Source organism: Pseudorca crassidens, chromosome 7 (genome assembly GCF_039906515.1).
Source record: "Pseudorca crassidens isolate mPseCra1 chromosome 7, mPseCra1.hap1, whole genome shotgun sequence".
In the NCBI taxonomy this organism is placed as follows: domain Eukaryota; kingdom Metazoa; phylum Chordata; class Mammalia; order Artiodactyla; family Delphinidae; genus Pseudorca; species Pseudorca crassidens.
In genome coordinates, this window is record NC_090302.1 from 34,565,340 (window position 1) to 34,589,378 (window position 24,039).

General features: G+C 43.6%; 1 protein-coding gene across 2 annotated transcripts in view; it reads right to left on the minus strand.

Moving 5' to 3' along the window:
* Positions 1-622: 622 nt before the first annotated feature.
* Positions 623-24,039, minus strand: part of LOC137227666 (stimulated by retinoic acid gene 6 protein-like) — a 72,689-nt gene continuing 49,272 nt past the window's right edge. Inside the window, exons 8-19 of one of the 2 annotated variants that reach the window (XM_067743887.1) lie at positions 22,851-22,979; positions 20,171-20,241; positions 18,657-18,768; positions 16,142-16,295; positions 10,637-10,712; positions 7,442-7,523; positions 7,047-7,095; positions 6,471-6,588; positions 5,260-5,379; positions 3,820-3,983; positions 2,965-3,111; positions 623-2,232 (exon numbers count right to left, since the gene is read on the minus strand). In XM_067743887.1, the coding sequence (XP_067599988.1) occupies positions 2,102-2,232; positions 2,965-3,111; positions 3,820-3,983; positions 5,260-5,379; positions 6,471-6,588; positions 7,047-7,095; positions 7,442-7,523; positions 10,637-10,712; positions 16,142-16,295; positions 18,657-18,768; positions 20,171-20,241; positions 22,851-22,979 (1,353 nt within the window). In that variant the 3' untranslated portion in view covers positions 623-2,101. Of the gene's footprint in view, positions 2,233-2,964; positions 3,112-3,819; positions 3,984-5,259; positions 5,448-6,470; positions 6,589-7,046; positions 7,096-7,441; positions 7,524-10,636; positions 10,713-16,141; positions 16,296-18,656; positions 18,769-20,170; positions 20,242-22,850; positions 22,980-24,039 lie in introns of those variants that run through there. The other variant, XR_010944948.1, reaches the window with a different exon arrangement.

Below are 24,039 nucleotides of genomic sequence, written 5' to 3' on the forward strand. Positions count from 1 at the left end.
TCCTTACTGATTTCCGTCTGGTTGTAATATCCATTATTGAAAGGGGAGTACTGATATCTCCACTATTAATGTGGAACTGTCCATGTCTCCCTTCAATTCTGTCAGTTTTTGCTTCATATGTGTTGGGACCTCTGCTGTTAGATATGTATATGTTTATAATTATTATACCTTCTTGATGGATTATACCTTTTATCAATATATAATGTCCTCAAGGATGAGAGATACCTGATCCCTGCCCTTGAGGAGCTCACAAACCAGTCCAGGGAAGAGGCTGGGAGACAACTGTAGCAAGAGCTGCAGAGAGAGGCCTTGCCACATGCTGCAGGCAGAACCTCATCTCCTCAGGTGTCCTGTGTCCCTGGAGTGGTGACTGCACGTAGCAAGTACTTGGTCAGCACTGGCTGGGTGCAAGTGGGGGGCACTGGCTGTGAGGTCTGCACTAGATTTCATTTAGAGAAACTGAGACTCATTCTAGTGGCAGAGCTGGAACCCAAACCCAGTGCTCCTGACCTTCTGTTTAGTGGCCACTCAACCATGATGCCAGGGTTGATTTCAGTATTGAATTCATGGCTGAGATATTCAGTCATCATGGCCTTATTATTTTATTCATTCCAAGATCCTACTATGTTACAGCAGATACTTGGTAATGGTGAAGAAAATCTGAGAAGGCCTCTTTCTTTGTGGAGCCGAGAGCATAATGCGAGGTAGGCAGACATGAATCAGTCACCACAAAGGGTAACATTACAAACAACGACTGATATTTATTGAGAGTTTAGGATATGTCAGGCACTAGCTTAGGAGTGTTGGTGTATATTAACTCATTTTATCCTCAAAATAATTTTTGGCGTTGCGGTATCATTCCCTTTTTATATTAATACGTAGGGGAAAGAAAGCACAGAAAGGTGAGGTAACTTAGCCAATGTCACACAGCTAGAAAGTGGTGGTGGGGGGATCCCAATACTCTGAGTCCCAGTTTCCTTAGTTTCAAAAAGCAGAATGACAAAGCTTGGTTGCAGAGATAAAGTTAAAAGAGATACGTCTGGCAGACACATCTAGCAAAGGACTGGGCTTACAGAAGGTACTCAATGATTACTGGATTTCAATGGCTCTGGGATTTGTGAGGTGGATGGGGACTTCCCTCACCCTATGGGTGAGTCCTCCTGGTACTTGCACAGGTTTTGTGAGTGACAGGCCCCCATTTATCAGAGATCTTATGCTGGGGAATGAAGAATCTGGGTAAGTACTGGGCCCCCTGCACAAAGAGAAAGGTCCAGGCTTCTCAACCGGGCACCTGGACCCCCTTGGATGGTCTAACCAGCCCCCAGCACCATGCCCTGCATACACCAGAGGGCTCGCCCTCCTCAAACCTGCGCCCACACTTTTGCTCCTGTTGTCCCCCACCTTACATGCCTGCCCATCCCATCTCTGCCTCCTCAGACAAGTGGCTTTCTCAGGGAATGCCCTCTTTGTCAGAGAGAATCTGTACATCTGATTTGTGACCAAGGCCCAGGTCAGTTCTGATCCGTTCCCCATCCCAGTGGCTGTGGGAGAGAGAACTCAGTGTGTGTCTGCTCACCCACCAGACTGGAGGCTGGGATCGTGGATTCCTTCTCTCCCACCACCATAAGACCTAGAAAGGAGGAAACAACGAGGACCCTGTTGGATTAAGGCCATACTTTCTCCCAGAGAAAAACTGTGCCAAATGGTTAAACTCTCCTGATATAAAAAAATTTACCACCTCTTTCAGTGACACAAAGTTCTGCCCTGTGGCTACATTAAGTGTGTCTCAACATGGATCTCCCCAGGGCTGCCTCCTAACCATGGATAGTGGAAATCATTATTGGGCAAAGTTTGTTCAACAGAAATTCTCTTTAGTTCTTGATCTTTTTACCAAGGGAATGAATTAGACCTGAGACTTCATCGTTCAGCCCAAGTGCCACCCCATGAATTGCTGGCCTGTATGCCATCTGTGTGGACAGCGCCTGTGCATCCCGTCACACTGCAGGGGACAGCTGCTGGGTAGCCTGGGCCTCCTCAGGGGCAGATGTCCTGGAATGGCCTTGTCGCAATGTGGGAGGTAAACGTCAGCTCTCCGAGCACATCAACAGAATCTGGGTAAGTCCCGGGAGCCATGACCTGGCCTTGATTTTCTGAGCGTGACCAGTCTGGGGTTGTTGATCAGGGTCTGCAGCAGGAGCCACCTTGTCCTGGACCTCACTGAGGTGCGGGGACCTAGGACAGAACCAGAACCAGTAGACTAGGAGGAGGGGGCAGCTTGTCTCTGTCCTTCTCAGAGGCTGTAGCGAAAGCTGCCCAGAAGGTGTGAGGTGTGGAAGGAGGAGCTGGACCAGGACTCCTGGGGACATGAGGGCGGCTGGAGGGATGTGAATTTGTCCCACAGATCTGGGTATCTGCAGCATTGGGAATAGCAATGAAAACGGTCCAGGTCAGTGTTGAGTGTCCACGACAGAACATGGCTAACTGGAGGGCTTCCCAGCGGAAGGCAGAGCAGAATAATAGGGGTGGCAGGGGTGGGAGTAGACAGTATAGAACCTTCAGGGGATAGGAGTCAGTGGCTGGGAGAGCTTGTGGTAAGGAATGGGGAAATTAAGCAAAACTGCACACCATCTTGGAGGGCACCTGGCTTGCAGCCTGGGCTATGGGTAGCATCTCAAACAAATGGTTGAATGAAGGACTCAGCTATCAGAACTAGAGCTCATTTCTGGAAACAAGGGAGGAGCCCAGGTGGCAGGACAAGGACACAAGGCCTTAGGGGTCCTGTAGCCAGGCTGACTGGGGGCAAAGCCTCCTGGTCCCCTGGGTAGAAGGGCTCCCAGGGCAGGGAGTGTGGAGGAAGAGGGGCAGGGAAGGAGGAACCTGGGACATCTTAGGGATCCCAGGGAAGCCTGAAGGTACGTGTTTCCTGGTGTCCGACCCCAGTGTAGGTTCAAACAGGAGACTTACCTGCTGACTGATTTGGGTACCAGTATTTGATGGCCTGCTGCAGCCTCCTCTCTCTGTGGCCTGTGATCAGGATGTGACAAAAGCTGACAAGCACAGGGTTGGTGTGATAATGATCCACATAGAGCATGCCAATCCACGCACTGAACCCTGAAATCCAGAAGGCAAGTCAGGCCATGCAGTACGTCCCAGGATGGCCCAGCTTGTGCTTGTTATGACGTAACTGCAGCATCACTTTGTTCCCAAATGGTGCCTGTGTCTTTGCTGAGAATCTAGAAAATGAGGTATAAGGAGCTGGAAAGGTTCTTAGAGATCACACCCTAATCTGTTCATTTTATGGGAATTTGAAGCTCATAGCAGCTAGGAGCCTCTGTGTCTTATATGAAGAAGGCAGCAGCCATTAAATGAATGAATGAGTGAATGAACAGACATGGGCCAGAAATAGGACAAAAACTGTTTTTTCTCCACAGAAAAAGCTTTGATTTTGGCCCATTGAAACTGAACAAACCATTTTCTTAACTAAGCTTGCAACTAACAACACCACTAATTCTGAGATGTGTTTTCTCAAAATTTTCAGAGCCATGCATTCATAAATTACCTTCTAACTGTTCAGATAGAATTCGCTACCTCTTACTGCCCTTCATTCTACCTCAAAGGTCTGTCAAACATACAAGTATTTAATAGCCTGAATTCCCTTCTGACCATTGGGCTGAATAGTTTTGTTTTGTTTTTCTATTCAGCTTTATAGCCTCCATGGGAAGATAAACTCTAAGCATAAGTGAAGCCTCTGGTACCCGACTTCCAGGCAGCTTCTGCAAAAGTACAAGACCAGCGCTCCCCAGATGCATGGCCACGTACCCATGTCTGCTCTCTCACAGCCACTCTGCAGAATGGTCCTGTCGATGCGGGCGATCAGCCACGTGCCCAGGATGCAGCTGATAAGAAGCCTGGAGAGGCAGGCGCCCAGGCCCAGCAGCACGTTGTAGAAGAACAGAAAGTAGTTGAAGTTGTGGAAAGCTCTCCTGCAAACAAAAGCAGGTGGAGGGGGGCAGCACCTTTCAGTATGAGAAGGTGGCTACGCAGGTGGGCTCAGGGGCCCCCCAGACCTGTGGTCAAAGCCTACGTCTCCCATCTCCTAGCTGTGTGACCTTGTGCTGTTAGCAGGAGCTGACTGTCCCCATTTCGCAGCTGATGTGAGGACTGGCTCAGAAACAGTGTAGAGGGTGCTGAGCCCAGGGCAGGCTGAATGTGAGTGGGGTCTGTAAACCTCATGTGGCTACAGCTGGGTTTGTGGTTACGGCAGAGGGTGTGGCTTTCCCACTGTCCATTGCAACAGTGACCTGCCCCCAGCTAGAACTGCTCCAAGTCCTCCAGGTGAAATTTCTCAAATGACCACCTGATCATGTGATCCGTCTCCTGTTGCCTATGGGATGAAGCCCAAACACTGCCTATGAATTCTGGGGTCCTCGCTGAGAGGGGCTTTTCTGGCATTACCACTTTGTACCTCCTTCCTGTCCCTCACCATCTAAGGCCACCACATGGCCACAATATTGGATTCTCACTCTTCTCCCAACACATCCTGCCCTTTCATGGCTTCCTGCCTGCATTGGTGCAGCGGGGGCTGCAGCCACGCCATCTCCTCATCTCTGCCTGTAGGAATCTTACCATCCCACCGACCTCAGCTCACACGTCCCGACTGCAGCTGAAAGAGAACCCCCGCCTCTCCTGCACCCCCCCGCCTCTCCCCCACCCCCCCGCCTCTCCTCCACCCCACCCCCTTCTTCGTTACTCATGTTTCTCTTGCAATGCTTTCACACCCTCTGGACTCTACTGTCCCTATATGTCTGTGTCTGTCGGCTCCAGTGCACCGTGAGCACATCACAGGCAGATTGTGTGGGGTATCTCTTTATCCTCAGTGCCCGTGTTGTTTCCTCCATGAGTGAACAGCTTTGAATGAATGAACTAGAAAGGATTACCCATGGGACAGGCACTATTGTTCTAAGTTCATATTTTAATACATTTCAGCCTCAGAACACCTCTCTGATGTATGCACAATTATTTGTAAAATGAGGAAGTGGAGGTTCATAGATGTTTAGTAAGGTCACACAAGGTCACAAAGCTCATAAGGGGCAGAGCCAAGATTTGGCCACAGGCAGTTAGGCCCCGGTTCTGAACCACTGCCCCTCACCCTCTCAGAGAGTGTAGAGTCCACCCAGGAACCTGCCAAGGGTGAAGAGGAAGGAACGAGACTGCTGAGGCCAAAGCCCTACAATGCCCCGCTCCCTTCTCTGCCCTCACCTGTTATTGAGAGCCAAGGGCTTCTGCTTGTCAGCTGTTCCCATCTTTGGTTGCAGGAAGAAACTGGCGGCGATCCATACCTGCAGGACCATGAGGCCCAGGACGATGGATATGGTGAGGCTGAAACACAAGGTGAGACCATCCTGAGGTGGCCTTGTCCGTTCTTCCCAAGCCCATCTTGAATGCCCCTTGATAGAGAGAAGAGAGATGCTGACTGCCCGCCAGACCAACAGTAGCTTGAGCTCTGCCCTTTATGCCTACAGAGCATTCTCCTGCCCACTGTGCAGATGAGAAAACTGAGGCTCACAAAGGGCAGATGACTTTCTCAAAGCTGCATCATCAGGTCTTCTGGCTCCAGACCAGAACTCCAGGATTTAATTATGTCTTTTTGTTGAGGGGTGGCAGCTGGGCTGAGTGGTTTAACAGCATAGGAATCAAAGAAAGGATGGGGTCTTTAGAAGAGCTCATGAAGGCCACGGGAGAGTGGACAGGGCAGGTTCTGCCCCAGACTCACAGGAGGCTCTAGGTGAGTTTGGAACAAAGGACCTCAGAGCAGGGAGGTCCCCAGAGGGCATCACGCCCTGTGTTTGCATTCTCTGAGTGGCAATGTGGGGTGGTGGTTTAAAGAGGCTTTGGTTTCAGATTGCCCAGCTCCCAGTCCTGCCTCCTCCCCTGGGACAAACTGCTCGGCCTCTCTGTGCCTCTGTTTCCTCATCTGAAAAAAGGGAGCTAATGTAAGTCCCAACCTCAAAGAGTTCTTAAGAGAAAAGATGTGTAGTGAATTCTCAATAATGTCAGCATTCACTTTTACTTTCCAAATGGGTAAACTGAGGCTCAGAGAGGCACTTACAAGCCACACATCTGATCTAAAACCCAAGCTCAGATTTCCTCTCTCCTTCCACTATACTGTCCTTTCTCTTACTTCACCTCCCTGAACCTCAATCTTCCCACCTATAAAATGGACACATATATATCTCCCACAGACACAATTGTGAGGACACCATTGAACAGTGAGCGTGGAAACATTTTGTAAACTGTGAGGTTCCCATCACAATGAGTTGCTATTTTAGCCCATCCTTGGGTCAGAGCTGGGAGCATGGGTCCAGGGATTGGTGAGAGCCCAGCAGGGAAGGGGTATTTCAAACAGCAGCTGTGAAGACCCACCAGCTCCCAGGCCCTGGGCAGTGACAGGAAGCCCGCCCAGCACTTACATCCCGATGCCCAGTCCTCGGAGCATCTCCAGGGTCTGATTGTGGATGACAGGTAGCACCAGGCTGTACATGATCACTAGGCCACACAGGCTCTGCATCACGTGGATGATGAGGTAGCCTGTGGGCCAAGGGAGCCGGTGGTCGCTCAAGGCCCTTCAGGATCCAGTCACACAGGTCCCTCCCTGCAGTCTTCCCTCTAGCCTCCTCCCAAACGAAGGTCCTGGCACTCTTACTTGCACTGGTTTCTTCTGCCTGGCATGACTGCTGACCTGCTCACCCTGCCAGGTGCAGTTCAAACATCAACTCCACTAGAAAGGCTTCTTGCCCTGTCCTGGGTGTGGACAGTCACTTCCTCCTCTGGGTCACCACCGCCCTTAGCATACACACCCCGTGGGCACAGGACAGGTGGTGATGATGACCTACACGAATGTGTGCTTCTCACTCCTTCCGGAAGGTCCCTCAAGGAAGAGCTGGGGCCACTTCTGCCCTACGTGTCTCCTCCCTACCCACAGCCAGGACTCTGCAGGTGCCCAGGGAATGTGTATTGAATTGAATGGGTCATGTGAGGGCACTTACCCCACAGAATATAAGCTATCTGCCAGCCAGAGTACCTTGCAATGGCCACCTGAGATTTAGAAAGAAAAAAGGCCACCTGAGATTTAGAAAGAAAAAAGGGTCTGAAAGAGGAGACATGCTGATTACCTCTAACACGTGTCCGGCATCCTTGTCTCATGTGAGGGTCACCCACCAACCCACCAAGGCAGGTGTCATGATTGTCCTCATTTTACAGATGAGGAAACTGAGGGCTGGATGGGGACAGTGGCTGTCCCGAGTCACCCAGCAGCAGAACATACTAGAATTGAGGACTCTGGACCCCCAGCCCAGAGCTCTTCCTCCCCCCCCTCCCCCCGTCTGAGGTGCAGGAGAGCAGGTTTTGGCCTCGGAGCAGAAAGAGGCCTCTGTAGACTTACCACACTCTCTGACGAGGAAGGATTATGGAACTTCAAAGGGAGAAAGTGTTTATCTCCTGCCCACAACCTCTTCATTTGCTTCCTAAAGAAAAAGTGGGAGTTAGTAATGCTCATGACCGGGGCTTAAAAATCATTTTTTAATACTTTTTTTGAAAATTGAGATATAATTGACATATAACATGATATTATTTCAGGTGTACAATATAATAATTCGATATTTGTATATATTGTGAAATGATCACTGTAAGTCTTGTTACTATCTGTCACTGCACACAGTTACAAAATTTTTTTTCTTGTGATGAGAACTTTTAATCTAGTCTCTTAGAAACTTTCAAATATTCACTATTTTTTAACTATAGTCGCCATGCTGTACATTACATCCCTATGACTTATTTATTTTATAACTGAAAGTTTGTGCTTTTTGATGCCATTCACCCATTTCACTCCCCCCACCCCACCTCTGGTAACCACCAATCTGTTCTATGAGTTTAGTTTTAGTTTTGTTTTGTTTAGAGTCCATATATGAGTGAAATCATTTGTCTTTCTCCATCTGACTTATTTCACTTAGCATAATGTCCTCAAGGTCATAAATGCTGTCACAAATGACAAGATTTCATTCTTTTTTATGGCTGAGTAGTATTCTGGTGTGTGTGTGTGTGTGTGTGTGTGTGTGTGTGTGTATTCCACATCTTCTTTACCCATTCACCCATGCATGGACACTAAGGTTGCTTCCATGTCTTGGCTATTGTAAATAATGCTGCAAAGAACACTGGGGTGCATGTATCTTTTTAAGTTACTGTTTCCACTTTTTTGGATATATGCCCAGGAGTGGGATTGCTGGATCATATGGTAGCTCTATTTTTAATTTTTTGAGGAGCCCCCATACTATTTTCATAGTGGCTGCACCAATTTACCTTCCCACCAATAGTGTAGGAGGGTTCCCTTTTCTCCACATCCTTGTCAACACTGATCTTTGTGTTTTTGGTAATAGCCATTCTCAAAGATGTGAGATGACATCTCATTGTGGTTTTGATTTGCATTTCCCTGATAATTTAAAAACCTTAAACTTAATATATTTTGTAAAAATAGCATATAGCTACCTAATCTCAACGGTGACTGAATGTGATAGTTGAGACTGTGTGTGTGGCTTTTAGTTTCTTTAGCTTGCTCTATTTTCTTATTTTCTCTACAATGAATATACATTACCTATATAATATTATTTCAAAACAGGTAAAAAAATTTTAACAATAGCCCCCCACTTGTAACAACACAAAATGAAATGAAAAAGAAGCCACAATTCCTCACAATCCCAGCACCCAAAGAAATCACTGTGTGCTTTTCCCATATGCCCGTCTCAGCCTGGCCTTTTGCCTAAAGATTAGGTTGGCACAGTTTTGTTAACAGTCCACATTCACATCTATATCCTCCTTTTTTCTTAACATCCCATTCCAGCAATTTCCAGGTTATTTTGCAATTTCATCACCACTGAATTGGGAAAACTTAGTATGAAATAAAGAATGTAAGTATCTCATTAATAGTTTGCATATTTATTACATAATGAAATGATGATATTTGAGTTATGCTGGGTTAAATAACATATTATTAAATTATTTTCACCTCTCCTTTACCTTTTTCAAATAGTGTCTATTAGAAAATGTAAAATTGTATCTGTGGCTTTCATTGTGTTTCTGTTTGGCAGTACCAGAGGTGTGCAACCAGGAATACAAACATGCACAGATATATTTGCAGAGAAAATTTCTGGAAGGATGCACAGAAAATGAATAATAGTGCTTAGCTCTTGGGCAACAATCTGGGGCCTGATGGGAAGAAGACTTACTTTACACTAAATATTTTTGTAACTTTGTTTTTAAAACACAAGCCTGTAGATAGGTTGGCATAATTATAAGAAAAATAACAATACTGGCACAGTGCTAGTGCTGTCCAAAGGGTGCTTTCTCATCCATTATTTCCTCTGCCCCATGGTCTTGTAAAGTAGGCAGGGCAGGGATTGTCACTCCTGGGTGACAGGTGTGGGAGGGAAGGGCCAGCCTGGACGGGAAGGAAGCCTCCCCACCACAGGGGCCTTCTTGTCCCTGTGCCCTCAGCTACCCTCCACCCACATCCATGCTGCCAGCTCTGCATTGTGGTTGTTCCTGGTTGCGGTCAAATGCCTCAGTGAATATCTCCCAGCCACTTGTAGGCTAATGAAGGAAGGAGCAGACATATCCCTACAACAGGCAGGGAAAGGGTAAGCAGCAGTGTCCAGTCCACCCACAGAGCCCAGGGAGAAGAAAGCAGAGACAGGGAGCAAGCCAGGGCTGGGATGGAGAACTGGGGCTCTTTGTGCCAGGAGAGTCTTCACTTAGACGTCATCTGCAAGAGACCCAACCTTTGAGTAGCCAGATGGGGAGGATGCAAAAGCAGGATGCTCTGCAGGGGTGGGAATTGGCCCTGGCCTTCCTGTGAGTGAGTGGGAGACTGTGAACTAGAGACTGAGACAGAGAGAGACAGAGAGAGACAGAGAGAGAGAGAGAGAGAGAGAGAGAGAGAGAGAATGAGAAAGAGAGGCAGAGACAAAGGCAGAGAAATGGAGAGAAAAGGGAGCAATAGATACCTAAATTCAACTTCCATCTGCATGCAAATGCCAGCTACATACTGAAGGCCATCCCCTCCTCCTGTGCTGCTGTTCTAGAGACGGATACCCCTGGTTCCCTTGTCCCAACCTCCTGTGAGGTCCCCTTGAGCCAGATTCACCTGCTGGGAGCGCAGTGTGATTAGTCCTGGAGAGCAGGGCGGGTCTAACACCTAGTAGCAATGCAGAAGTGTACAAGAAATGACAAGGTCAGAAGGCGCCAGAAGACGAGATCAGCTGCTAACAGCCTGTGGCTAAAGTTATTGTGTTGAGTCTCGCCTGCTCAGCAGTGAACATGGAGATGAAAGTACCGCTTGGGGTTTTGCTGAAAACCAAAAGAAGACTCTAATCACAATGTCAAGCTTATAGTGGGAGCTCAAATCAATAGTTTTTTGTTTGTTTGTTTTTGTCTTTTACTACCAATAGGTATGGTTGTCCCTAGACCCTATATAGACTGCTGTTCCCAGTTTGGGCACTGCTGGCACTGCCTGGGAATTCTGAGAAAAGTCTGTCAGCTGCTTTCCCGGCTGAAGACACACAAATGACTCCTAGAACCCTCTTACCTGTAACAAGCCAAGATGTGAAACAGGTAGCTCACACACGTGAGGGAGGCAGGCAAGATGGTCACCACCCAGACTCCTGAAACAGAAAAGGTGATACGAGAGGCCTCAGAAGATGAACCAGAAACTATTTTTAAAATGCAGAGGGAATTCCCTGGTGGTCCAGTGGTTAGGACTCCGCACTTTCACTGCTGAGGGCCTGGGTTCAATCCCTGGTCGGAGAACTAAAATGCAGAAACTCACAACAGAAAGGTTTGGGCAAAATATACTGCACTTCCTTTAACACACCTCTTGTGCAAATAACGTTTTGCTTATTTTCTGTTTCGTTTTAGCCATACACCCTCGATATCCTTTATTTCCTGCGTATTTATAATCTTTGCCTTTGGTATTAATATTTTCAATCTACAGTGAGTAATAGAAAAAGAAAATTATGGAGTGTACACATGGTAGGTAGCCTCCAGCCTAGTAAAACATCATTAATTCTTGAACTTCCAATCTCCGCTTTTGGGGGGGGTGGTTACCCAATAAACAGTCACCTTGTGCAACGGTAACTGGAATCAGGGTCTTGACTATTCATTCATCCATCTTTCAGTATGTTTTTACTATTTCGTACCTAATTTGCTTTCAGAATGATTCTGTGTGCTTGTGAGAGAGGGATGGAGACAGAGGGAAGGAAGTAAAAGCTTCTGTATAAACCGACTCTCAATAGGTACAGAAAAGGCATTCGAAAGAATCCAACACCTCTTTATAACTCAAATCACTCCATAAACTAGAAATAGAAGGGAATTTCCTCAATTGGATAAAAAGCATCTGCAAAAAACCCACAGCTAACATCATACTTAATTGGTGAAAAACAGACTGCTTTCCCCATCAGTTCAAGAATCAGAAAATCAATGTCTGCTCTTGCCAATTCTATCCAACATTGTACTGGAGGGTCTAGCCAGGGCAGTTAGGCAAGAAAATGCATCCAGACTGCAAGCGAAGAAATAAAACTATCTCTATTCACCAACAACATGTTCCTATATATAGAAAATCCTAAGGAATAAATAAACAAAGTAAAATGAATTAATAAATGAGTTCAGCAAGGTTGTAAGACACAAGACCAATATATAAAAGTCAATTGTATTGCTATACACTACCAACAAATAATATGAAAATGAAGTAAGAAACAACTGCATTTGCAATAGTATCATAAAGAATAAAATACTTAAGAATAGGGCTTCCCTGGTGGCGCAGTGGTTGAGAGTCCGCCTGCTGATGCAGGGGACGCGGGTTCGTGCCCCGGTCTGGGAAGATCCCAGATGCCGCGGAGCGGCTGGGCCCGTGAGCCATGGCCGTTGAGCCTGCGCGTCTGGAGCCTGTGCTCCGCAACGGGAGAGGCCACAACAGTGAGAGGCCCGTGTACCGAAAAAAAAAAAAAAAAAAACTACAAAAGCTTGTTTTAAGAAATTAAAGAAGACCTAAATTAATGGAAAAACGTATCACTTTTACGTATTGGTTGTTCTTTGTGAACATGGCAATACTCCCTAAATTGATCTACAGATTCAAATCCCTGTCAAAATTCCAATGTCATTTTTGGATAAATTGACAAGCTAATCCTAAAATTCATATAAAAATGAAGCGACCCTGAATAGGCTATACAACCTTGAAAAAGAAGAACAAAATTACAGGACTCACATTTCTTGAGCTACAGTAATAAGACAGTGTGATATTGCCATAAAGATAGACAAATAGACCAATGGAATAAATTGAGAATCCAGAAGTAAACCCCCATTGTCAATGTATTTTCAACAAGGATGACAAGACAATTCAATGGGGAAGGAATATGCCTATTAACAAATAGTGCAGGGGAAACTGATATTCCCCATGTAAAACAATGAAGTTAGAACCTTACCTCATACCGTATACAAAAATTAAATCAAAATGAATCATACACTCAATGTAACAGCTAAAATGATAAAAGTCTCAGAATAAAATATGAGAGTAAATCTTTGTGACCTTGGGTTAGACAATGGTTTCTTAGACATTCACAAGTGATAAAAGAAAACAAGATATATTAGACCGCATTAGAATTAAAAGCATTTGTGTTTCAAAGGACACCATCAAAAAAGTGAAAAAGCAACCCACAGAATGGAAGAAATTATTTGTAAATTATATCTCTTGTAAGGGATGTGTATATAGAATATACAAAGAACTCTTACAGCTCAATAATAGACAAATAATCCAATTTTAAAGTGGGCAAAGAATCTCAGTAGTCATTACTCAAAGAAGATGTACAAATGGTCAATAAGCACATGAAAAGATGCTCAACATCATCAGCCATCAGGGAAATGAAAATCAAAACCGCAACGCACCCCCGATGTTCATAGCAGCACTATTTACAATAGCCAAGACATGGAAGCAACCTAAGTGTCCAATAACAGATGAATGGATAAAGAAGATGTGGTATATACATACAATGGAATATTACTTAGCCATAAAAAATAATGAAATAATGCCATTTGCAGCAACATGGATGGACCTAGAGATTATCATACTAAGTGAAGTAAGTCAGAGAAAAACAAATATAACATGATATCACTTATATGTGGAATCTAAAAAAATGATACAAATGAACTTATTTACAAAACAGGAACAGAATCATAGACATAGAAAACAAACTTACGATTACCAAAGGTGGGGGGGAGGAAGAGGGATAAATTATGAATTTGGGATTAACAGATACACACTACTATATATAAGATAGATTAAAAAAAACAAGGGCCTACAGTATAGCACAGGGAACCATAGTCAATATCTTGTAATAACTTATAATGGAAAAGAATCTGGAAAATAATATATATGTGTGTGTGTGTGTATATATATATATATATATATATATATATATATATATCTGAATCACTTTGCTGTATACCTGAAACATTATAAATCAATTATACTTCAATTTAAAAAAAATACAATGCGATACCACTTCATACTTACTAGATGGCTATAATAAAAAATAAAGATATTAACAAATGTTGATGAAGGTATAGAAGCTGGACCCCTCATACATTGGTGATGGCAATACATAGTGATGAAGCTGCTTTTGAAAACGGTCTGGCAATTCCCCCAAAAGCTTAAACATAATTACCACATGATCCAGAATTCCACTCCTAAGTATATACCCAAGATATATAAAAATATATGAAAAACTTGTAGATGAATGTTCACAGCAGTATTATTCATAATAACCAAAAGTTGAAACAATCCAAATTTGCATCAACAGACAAATACATAAATACAATATTGTATATTCATACAACAGAATAAAATTCAGCAATAAAAAAGAATGAAGCTGAGACACATGCTATGATATAGATGAACCTTATAAATATCTTGCTATGTGAAAGAAGTCAATCAAAAAAGACCACGTATTGTATGATTCTATTTATATAAGATGTCCAGAATAGGCAAATCTATAGAGCCAGAAAATAGTGGCCGGGGAGAGTTGAGAAATGGGGAGTGACTGAAAGTGGTCATGATTTCTTTTAGGGTGATGAAAATGTTCTAAATTTGACTGTGGTGATGGGTGCATAAAGTTCAAAATACTAAAAGCCACTGAATGGTACACTTTAAATGAGTGAATTGTATGGTATATGAGTTATATCTTCATAAAGCTGTTTTTAAAAAGAAGGAAAAAGAAAGCTGATTTCCATTCCTTTCAAGTTTCAGATGTGTCTTTATCAGCATCACCAGGACTAGGCAATTGCTCTATCCCAAACCTCCACCAACACAAAGGATGTGGGTAAATCACCATAAACCTCACCCCAGGGGATGCAGGGGACACATCCTTGGAAGGAGAGGATGGAAGGAGTCTGGCCACAAGAAGAGTGAGTGCAGACTTTTTCCAGCCAGCAGCAAGAACATGACCACACACCTTTAATTTAATGCCTTTATCATCCCAAAGGTGAAGCATGTTCAGCCTAAGAGTCTCTCTTGGAAAGAGGGCAGCTGTTTAAAGCTGGAAGAGATTGAGACAGAGTGAAAATGTTATATACTGATTCTTAAAGTGTCTAAACGTGAGAAATATATCAAAGAGGAGATAAAACATGAGTGAATATGGCAATATACTCACTACAATTCACCCAGACCAAGTAACTGAGGTTAGCATTAAAAAGTTGCCCAAAACAGGGGTAGAAATGTGAATTTTCTGAAGTATGACTTAAAACAAGTATTATTAAATCAAACATTAGAATATGCTCGCTGAGTGTATAGGAAGGGACTCAGGCAGAACATTAAAGATGAATAGAAGTGTTCAAGGGCAACAAAAAAGTATGGTAATATGGAAGAAGCAGTACCCACCTTAGTGTAACCTTCTATGTCATGTATGTATAAGAGAATTTTCCTCAAATAATTCACAGTAGATCTATTCCCCTCTGGTTTTGATATTCTACTAGCTTGTGAGTCTTAAGTGAAAATATTATTTGCAACACCTGTTTCATGGCTTAAGGAACATATGGTAATTTACAGCCATTAAATGTCAGAGCTACAAAGGCTTTTGGAAACCATTTGGTACCCTCATCCCAGTCCCATTTTAAAGATGAGGAAACTGAGGCCAAGAGAAGGGACCTGACTTGTCCAATTACAGAGTTTATCCTGACATCTTGTCCAGGTCCTTTCTCAACAAGGAATAGTGAAGAACTTTCCTTCCTTCATGGGCAATGGACATATAATTAGAGTATGTCATTTTCAAAGAAAGCTACTATTTTAAGGTAAAGTGACTGTTATGGACAAAATGTGTGTGTCTCCCACCCCCCACAAAATTCATGTGTTGAAACTCCAATCCCCAATGTGATGGTATTTGGAAATGGAGCCTTTGGGAGGTGATTAGATCATGAGGGTGGAGCCCTCATGATGGAATTAGTGCCCTATAAGAAGATACATGAGAGAGTTCGCTTCCTCTCCCTGTTCTCCATCCAGTATGTGAGGACTCAAAGAGAGGGTGGCCTTCAGCAAGTCAGGAAACTGACCCTCCCCAGACACCAGGTCTGCTAGCACCTTCAACTTCCCAGTCTCCAGAACTGTGAGAAATAAATGTCTGTTTTTATACCACACAGTCTATGGTAATTTGTTATAGCAACCTGAACTAAGCAGAAATTAAATTTGAATGATATAAGTAAACTTTCCATATAATAATAAAGTCATGGACCACTGTTTTATCTTTTCCAAAGTGAAAAAAATATGATGATTTTAGTTGTTTCCACTGGCATCAAACAAAATAGGCTATTTGAGATTAGAAAATTATCAGGGCATGTTCAATTCAGCCCCAAACAGGTTCTAACAAAATGGCCTGTGTCCTGACCCCTTTTTCCTTTGAGTCAACCCAGGGAGGCATAGAGCAATTGTAACACAGGTAATATCAAGACCAGCAGCAATAATCATTATAGGTGTGCACCTGCCACAGGTCACAAGTCCCTCTCTGTTTCCTACACAGGCAGCAGGAACAAAGGTGGAGGATGGTTTTACCTTTGGTGACGTTAATCAGCTCTTTCACCTGCAGGAGGACTGGGGTCAGGGTACCCGTCCGGTTCATGGAGGCGACGTAACTCTCCAATTCCCCTTCAAACACATCCAGCTCATCTCTCACATACACGAACATGCAGAACTCAATGACAATGAACTGGGGGACACAGAGCAAATGTTTCAAGGTCTCACCTGAGTCCAGCTCAGTATATGAATAACATATGGGTCTCTCTTTGGTTTTGAGGTCAAAACTCTCTGAAGCTCAAAACTCATCTGCAATAGACTCTGGACACTTGCTCTACTGAGATGAATGGGATTGTGACTTCTTTGGAGACAGGAGTCACCCCAAACTCTGTTCTTAACACAACAGCATATAAGAGTAGGCACCACAAGGGCTCAAAGAACTCTTCAAACATTAATTAAATCAGAGTGAAATAATTAAAACAGAGTGGACTTTGAATAAGGGGTGACCCTGGGGACAATTCCAAACACTTCTCACTGTTCCCCTTCTTGTATCTTGGCAATGACCAAATTGGAGGAGGTGCTGTTTCCTGTATGCATGTCATGCTTGCTCCCCTCCTATCATCCTGTCATCCTGCCCTCATGCCCCCATCATCATGCCATTGCTTCTAGAGTCCCTGACGCCATTTTACTTCATCAACCGAACTGAATGTGGAGCTCAAATGCTACTATTTTCAGGCAGGTTCTCAATCCAGAGTAATTCACTAAATTTCCAAAGCACTTTTACCTTTTCTTTTTCTCTAGTTAGACGGCAGTACTTCATACTGTATTTTATCTTCTTGTCTTAGACCATGGGCTACTCCCAGGCCAAGACTCTGCTGAATCAGCTCTCTTCTCTCTTCCAGGTCTTAGTATAGTGTTTGGCATAGAGTAGACAACCAATAATGATTTAATAAACACAATAACCCCTAGTGATTTACCCACTGCTGCAGAGAACTCTAGCTAGTTGTCCATTAAAATCTCTTCTCCTCTTTTTTGGGCACAGGCTGGACTACATTTGCCAGCCTCCCTTGAGTTAGATGTGGGTAAATAACAAGGTTCTTGTCAATGGAAGAAGAGTGGAAGGAATGTGTGCTGGGCCCACATAGCCTTTGAAAACCTCTCACAGGCATTTCGCCACCTGCTTTCTCCTTCTGTTGACTGGATGCAGATGGTGAGGGTGCTCAGGGATGATGAAGGCACACGATGGAGAAACCAGTTATGGAACAAACACGTGGAAGACTGCTACCTCCCAAACCTCAACACTCACTCAACACTGTTAGGTGGGCAAAAATATATTCAGTGTTGTCACTGAAATTTGTGGGTTTATGTGGTACTTCATCATAACCTAATACATCCACTTAAAACTTAATCACAGGATTAGTTTATATAGGTATCATCCTAGTACATTTAAAATGAGCAGAAGACAATTTGGCCATTTTTATCCCGCCATTTGACCCTGCTTTTGACTCAGACATTTTATCTCAGATAACAATGACCACATGAAATGCTTTGATTCTGTACTTTATTGACTTCCTGTTTTCAATTTCATAGGTTTCTGCTCTAATTTTTATTACATCTATTCTTCTGCTTACTTTGCATTTTAATTTGCTCTTTTTTGTTTGTTCGTTTCCTAAGGTGAAAGTTTAGACGATTGATTTAAGATCTTTCTTCAGGTCTAATACGTACATTCAATGCTATAAATTTCCCTCTAAGCACTGCCTTTGCTGCCTCCCACAAATTTTGATAAGTTGTGTTTTCATTTTCATCTGTTCAAAACATTTTTAATTTCCCTTGATGTTTTTCTTTGGCTCATATGTTACTTTAAAGTGTGTTGTTTTCATACCTACTACTTGCAGATTCTCCATTATCTTTCTGTTACTGATTTTTAATTTAATTCCACTTTGATCTGAGAGCAGACATTGTACGATTTCTATTCTTTTATATTTATTAAGACGTGTTTTATGGTCCAGGATATAGTCTATCTTGTTGAATTTTCCATTTACTCTTGAGAAGAATGTATGTTCTGCTGTTGTTGATGAAGTAGTCTTTGGATTTCCAAAATATCCAATTGATTGATGGCATCAATTACAGTTCAGATTTTCCTACCTTGGCACTGGTTGCCATGGGGTTTCTGCTCCATTCTGTGATGATCGTGTCTCTTCAGTTTTAGGGGTAAAGGTTTGCTCCATGACCTCACTGCTCTTAGGGATCTAAGAAGAGTTGTTGATTCTTCAACTTGTTCAGATTTGTATTTGTTGTTAAGATGGATTGGCATATTGCAAGCTCTTTACATGTGGAATTGGTAACTGGAAGTCTCCGTAAATAACTCGATTATATTTATTAGTAATATTCACCACATGAGTATAAGTGTCCTTGGAGTCAAAATGGTGGGGTCAAAGAATTGTACTTTTTTGATTTACAGATACTCAATTTTGACCCAGCTTTTAAAGAACAACCCCTATCCCAGACCCACCCCATTTATAAAATAATAAAGGATTTGCTTAGATCTACTTACAAGGTACAAGCAGATGAAAGCCAACACAGTGGTTCCAATCATCCTGCTTGGGAACTGAAAGTAAGGGTCCCACTCATATATCCTGGTTTGGAACCAAGACTTTTCTCTCTCTCTGTGAATGAATAAACATCAAGAGAAGACAGGTTGTGGCTGGTAAACAAATGCCTGATTCTTCCGAAAATAATATCATCTCCTCTTCTTCACCTTAGAGTATAGTGAAGACAAAGAGCACTGGTAGATTGCACAGTTTTCATTCTCCCCTTATTCTTAAGAACAAAGACTCAGTTTTATTCAGTACAGCAATCTACCAAATTAAAGGCTATAGTTCCCGACCTCTCTTACAGCTAAGAGTGACCAAGACTAAACAAGCCAATTAGACGTGACCAGAGATGTGGTGTGGGACTTTGGGGAGGCTGGTCAGGTGGAACTGACACAGCTGGGAGGATTCCCTTTGACTTCACTCTTTTCTCCTGCCTGCCGTCTGAAGGGCAGACATGGTGGCTGGCCCAGGCTGGAGCCCCAGCATCTATCTTGGGCCACAGACAGCCTTCATGATGGAAACCACTACGTTACTGGAACAGAAAGACAGACAATGGGTAAACTGCGTGGTGGGCAGTCCAGGGTTAGTATGGACTGCCTGCCTCCAGAATTCTTTTACATGAGAAAGAAAGAAATCTCTCTTTTATTTGTGCCATGATTATTTTGCATTTTCTGCTATATGTAGCCAAATGTAACTCTAACCAAAGAACTAGTTTTGCCACTATGACCTTGGATTAGACATATCCCTTCTCTGGGAATATACCCTTGTGCACAGTGGCAGTGGCAGGGGTAGGGTGACTTGAATGGTCACTGAAGACCAGGTGTTCTTGCCTGGTCAAGAGCTATGTCCTCTTTTATTGGTAACAACATCTCAGTTTTTCTCTGGGAATCTACTCTTCCCCACCATCAGTCCTGGTGGTTTAAGTGAAGCTGAACCACTTCCTAGTTCCCATGGTGAACATGTGACCCTGGTTTAACAATCAGTTTACTCCAATCACCTACTCACAGTAATTGGTTCTGGGATGCCATGTGGTCCAACTTGATCCAGCGAAACACATTCATGGGAATTTTGTTTGAATTATTTGAAAGAAAACATTGTCTTCTCTATGAGCTTAAGACAGGAGGGTATAAGCTTAGAGATTCTGGGGGCCACCACGGGGAGGAAGCCTACCTAAGAGTTTAACATAGGTAAAAGCAGAGCTGAGAGATGAGGGAAAGAGACCTAGTTCTGATTATATCAGTCAAACCCCTGGATCCATCTGTGTCTGAAAACTGGCGACCTCTAGGCTCTTTAATTATGTAAGGCCACAACTTTCCTGTTTCTCTTTAATCCCATTTGAGTCGAGTTTCTGTTATTAGCAAACAAGCGTCCTAAAACAGCGCTCTTCCAGTCATCTCCAGGTCTCTGACACAGTCAGGGCTCATCAATATTGGTGCAAATGCCGAAGGGCGTGAACAAATATAACTGTGCTTACTGCAGGGGGCACTTCCTCAGGAGCTGTTTGACGTGCTCTGCCTGGTGAACTTCCAGGAAAGGCTTTTCTTCCTGTGAGAAAAGAGAGAGGTTGATGTTTTGGCTCACAAAGTCTTGTTAGGGCTTTGGTCTCTTTGAGGGGCTATTTCCCTAGAGGCCAGGATTTTCGGTAAAACTTGCCATTCCCAGACACCCGTCATTTATTGAAGAGACTATACGGTCCCGTCTCCTGTTTCCCAAGCACTTCTTTCATGAAATGCCAGAGGCCTGACCTTCCTTGACTCTTCTGCTTACTGCTTTACACCAGCCTTTGTTTTGTGAAGTCGATTTTTCCCTTTGAGATTTGGTGATTTCTCATCATAGTTCAAAACACTGTTCCAGAAATGAAACACCCAAAATCCCAGTGTTTTTATTTTTTATGAAAAGGAATTTCTCTTGCTCATTTCTTATTTTGAAATGAACTTTAATAGTATGTTTGGAAATGTTTTCTCCAAGTGTAATGAGCTTTCCACAGTAGTCATCTGTTTTACAACATATTGAATATGTAACTTTTACACACTGTGAGACGAAATCTTATATGTTGCAGATGTTGCGCAGAGTAAAATAGACCTGGTTACAATTCTGACTCGTAAGTGACATCAGCGAGCTGGAGGAACAGGAGGTTCCAGTTCCCATACGCCCTCAGATACTCCAACTTTGACAACCACCCACAGGTGAGAGTACCTTTGTGGGGGCCCAAGTATCTACCTTGGAGGTTACAGCACGCTAGTTAAGCAAAAACTCCAAGAATAGATGCATGAAAGAGAACAAGGAGAACAGTTTCATTTTACCAACATCACTCCTCCTCCAAAGTAGTACAGCTCAGGGCATAGAGAGAAGGCCCTCTTAGCTTGTAATTTCTCCTATGAGGGAAAATAAAAGTGAAGTGAGAGCCCACCTTCCCCAGTCTTGGGGGACACTGCCCAACAGATCCATTCCTGTCTCACACCACCCAGAACACTGAGGGGATCAGCATGGCGGAATAGTCTGGGGAAAGCTAAGAGCAGGGAAATGGGGCAGGGGGTCAATGGGGTGGGGGAGTCCTTCTGGAGTCCTCGAAGGAACAGAGAAAGAGAAAAGGGCAGAAAGCTGTATAAAGAAATAATGGGGGGGCTTCCCTGGTAGTCCAGTGGTAAAGAATCCACCTTCCAATGCAGGGAATGCGGGTTCGATCCCTGGTCGGGGAACTAAGATCCCACATGTTGCGGCGCAACTAAGCCCACATGTCACAACTATTGAGCTTGCACGCCTCAATGAGAGAGCCCACATGCCACAAGCTACAGAGCCCACATGCTCTGGAGCCCACGCGCCGCAACTACTGAGCCCATGTGTCCTGGAGCCTGCACACCACAACTAGAGAGAGAAAACCTGCATGTCACAACTAGAGAGACGCCTGCATGCCGCAACTAGAGAGAAACCCAAGCAGACCACACACCATAATGAAAAGATCCTGCATGCCTCAACAGAGATCCCATGTGCTGCAACTAAGACCTGATGCAGCCAAAAAAAATAAATAAGGAAAACAAATAAATAAAATAAATAAATATTTTTTTAAAAAAGAAATAATGGGGACTTCCCTGGTGGTCCAGTGGCTAAGGCTCTGCACTCCCAATGCAAGGGGCCTGGGTTCCATCCCTGGTCAGGGAACTAGATCCCACATGCCGCAACTAACAGTTCACATGCCACAACTAAAGATTCTGCATGAGACAAAGTGGACTTTAAGTCAAAAACTATCACAAGAGACAAAGAAGGTCATTATATAATGATAAAGAGGTCAGTTCATCAAAATGATATAAAAATTGTAAACACATATATATACCTAATATCAGAGCACCTAAATATATAAAATAAATATTAACAGAACTGAAGGAAGAAATAAACAGCAACATGATAATAGTAGAGGACTTCAACACCACACTTTCAACAATGGATAGATAATCCGGTCAGAAAATCAATAAGGAAACAGCTGACTAGAACAACACTATAGACCAAATGGACCAAAAAGACATTTATAGAACATTCCATATAACAGCAGCAGAATACATATTCTTCTCAAGAACATTTTCCAGGATAGAGCATATGTTTGGCCACAAAACAAGTCTTAAACGTAAGAAGATTGAAATCATATCAGACATAATTTCTGACCACAAAAAGCTAGACGTTGATAATAGGAGGAAAATTGGAAAATTCACAAACGATACACTCCTGAACAACCAATGGGTCAAAGAAAAAATCAAAAGGGAAATCAGAAATATCTTGAAGCAAATGAAAATAGAAATACAACATACAGAAATTTATGGGATCCAGGAAAAGCAGTTCAGTTCTAAGAGGGCAGTGTGTAGCGGTAAATGCCTATATTAAGAAAAAAAGAAAGATCTCATGCAAACAACCTAACTCTTTACTTTGAGGAACTAGAAAAAGAAGCACAATGGGTAAGAGAGAGCCTCAACAACCCAGTTCTCTGGGTTCCAGGTCTGGCTCTGCTATAGACTAGCTATGTGAGCTTGGGCAATGCAACTGACACCTCTGGGTCCAAGTTTCCTAATACAGAGTGGGAGAAGTAATAATAGTACCTACCTCACAAGGCTGTTGGGAAAACTTAACCTGTCAGGACACACACGGTGTTTTTACTTAGTACTCACCGTCTGGAGCTCCCAGCCCAGGTGGACCCTCAGAGACTTGACAAACATGTACAGGAAGCGGCCCAGAAGGAAGGCCAGGCAGAGCAGTGAGGGCCAGTAGAACACAACAGTCTCATACTTCCCCACAAACTGCAACAGAAGCAGACCATGGGGCGTGGGCTCTAGGTAGGGAAGGGCTAGGCCACTGGTGAGGCTGTGCACAGGAACCTGCCTGCCCCAGCCTGCTCCCACCAGGGCCCACCCTCTCAGAGCTTGGAGGTCAGCAGCCAATCCCCGCTCCCCCAGCCCCACATCATCAGAACAAGCAGTGTACTTGGAGTCCAGCAGCCCTGGACTTGAGTCTTAGCGCCCCTATTTAATTTTATACAAAGGGCTTTCATGGCTTTTTTCTCATTAGGTATTAAATATTACTTTTGGAAAATACTCACAAGAGAGAGGAGGGTGAAAGAGAGAGAGAAGAGGGGAGAGAGAGAAGAGGAAGGGGGAGGGGGTGGGCGAGAGGGAGAAGGAGAAGAAGAAAAGGAAGGAAGGAAGGAAGGAAGGAAGGAGGGAGGGAGGGAAGGAGGGAGGGAGCGGGGGAAGGAGGAAGGAGGGAGGGAGAGCCCATAAGTGTCATCATTTTGGGAGCAACACAAGCTCCCAAGAGTAACAGGTCTCTCAAGATGGTGCTCATAGTTTTTCTATTTTTAGCTTCATTTTGATAAACAATTTTTTCCACTGTTTTAAGACAAATCATATTGTTATGTATCTTTCACAATTTACCGGTTAGTTTCATTTTTTTTTTATGTTTCCAGAGTATTTCTCCCTAAGGAGAAATCAGAGTTTTGATGTAGTGGTGTTAGACTGGGGGACGGACACATTCTGAGACGTGCGGGCCCGTGTCTTCATCCTCATCTCCGGCATATGCTTATATGTGAGACATAACCACCATCAGTATTTCAGTGTCTTTCATCTTTATCTATACCCATATAGCTATATATATTATAAGTAGAGATAGTACCAAATATGTAGGTCTGTATATAGCATAATCACTTCTCCACATGGTTACAAATTATTTGTGAACATTATTTTTAATGCTGCATAACAGTGCATTATTTATATGAACCAAACTTTATCTAAACTTTCCCCTAATATTTGACATTTGAGACCCTTTCTAATGTCTCATTTTTATAAATAAAGTTTTCATAAA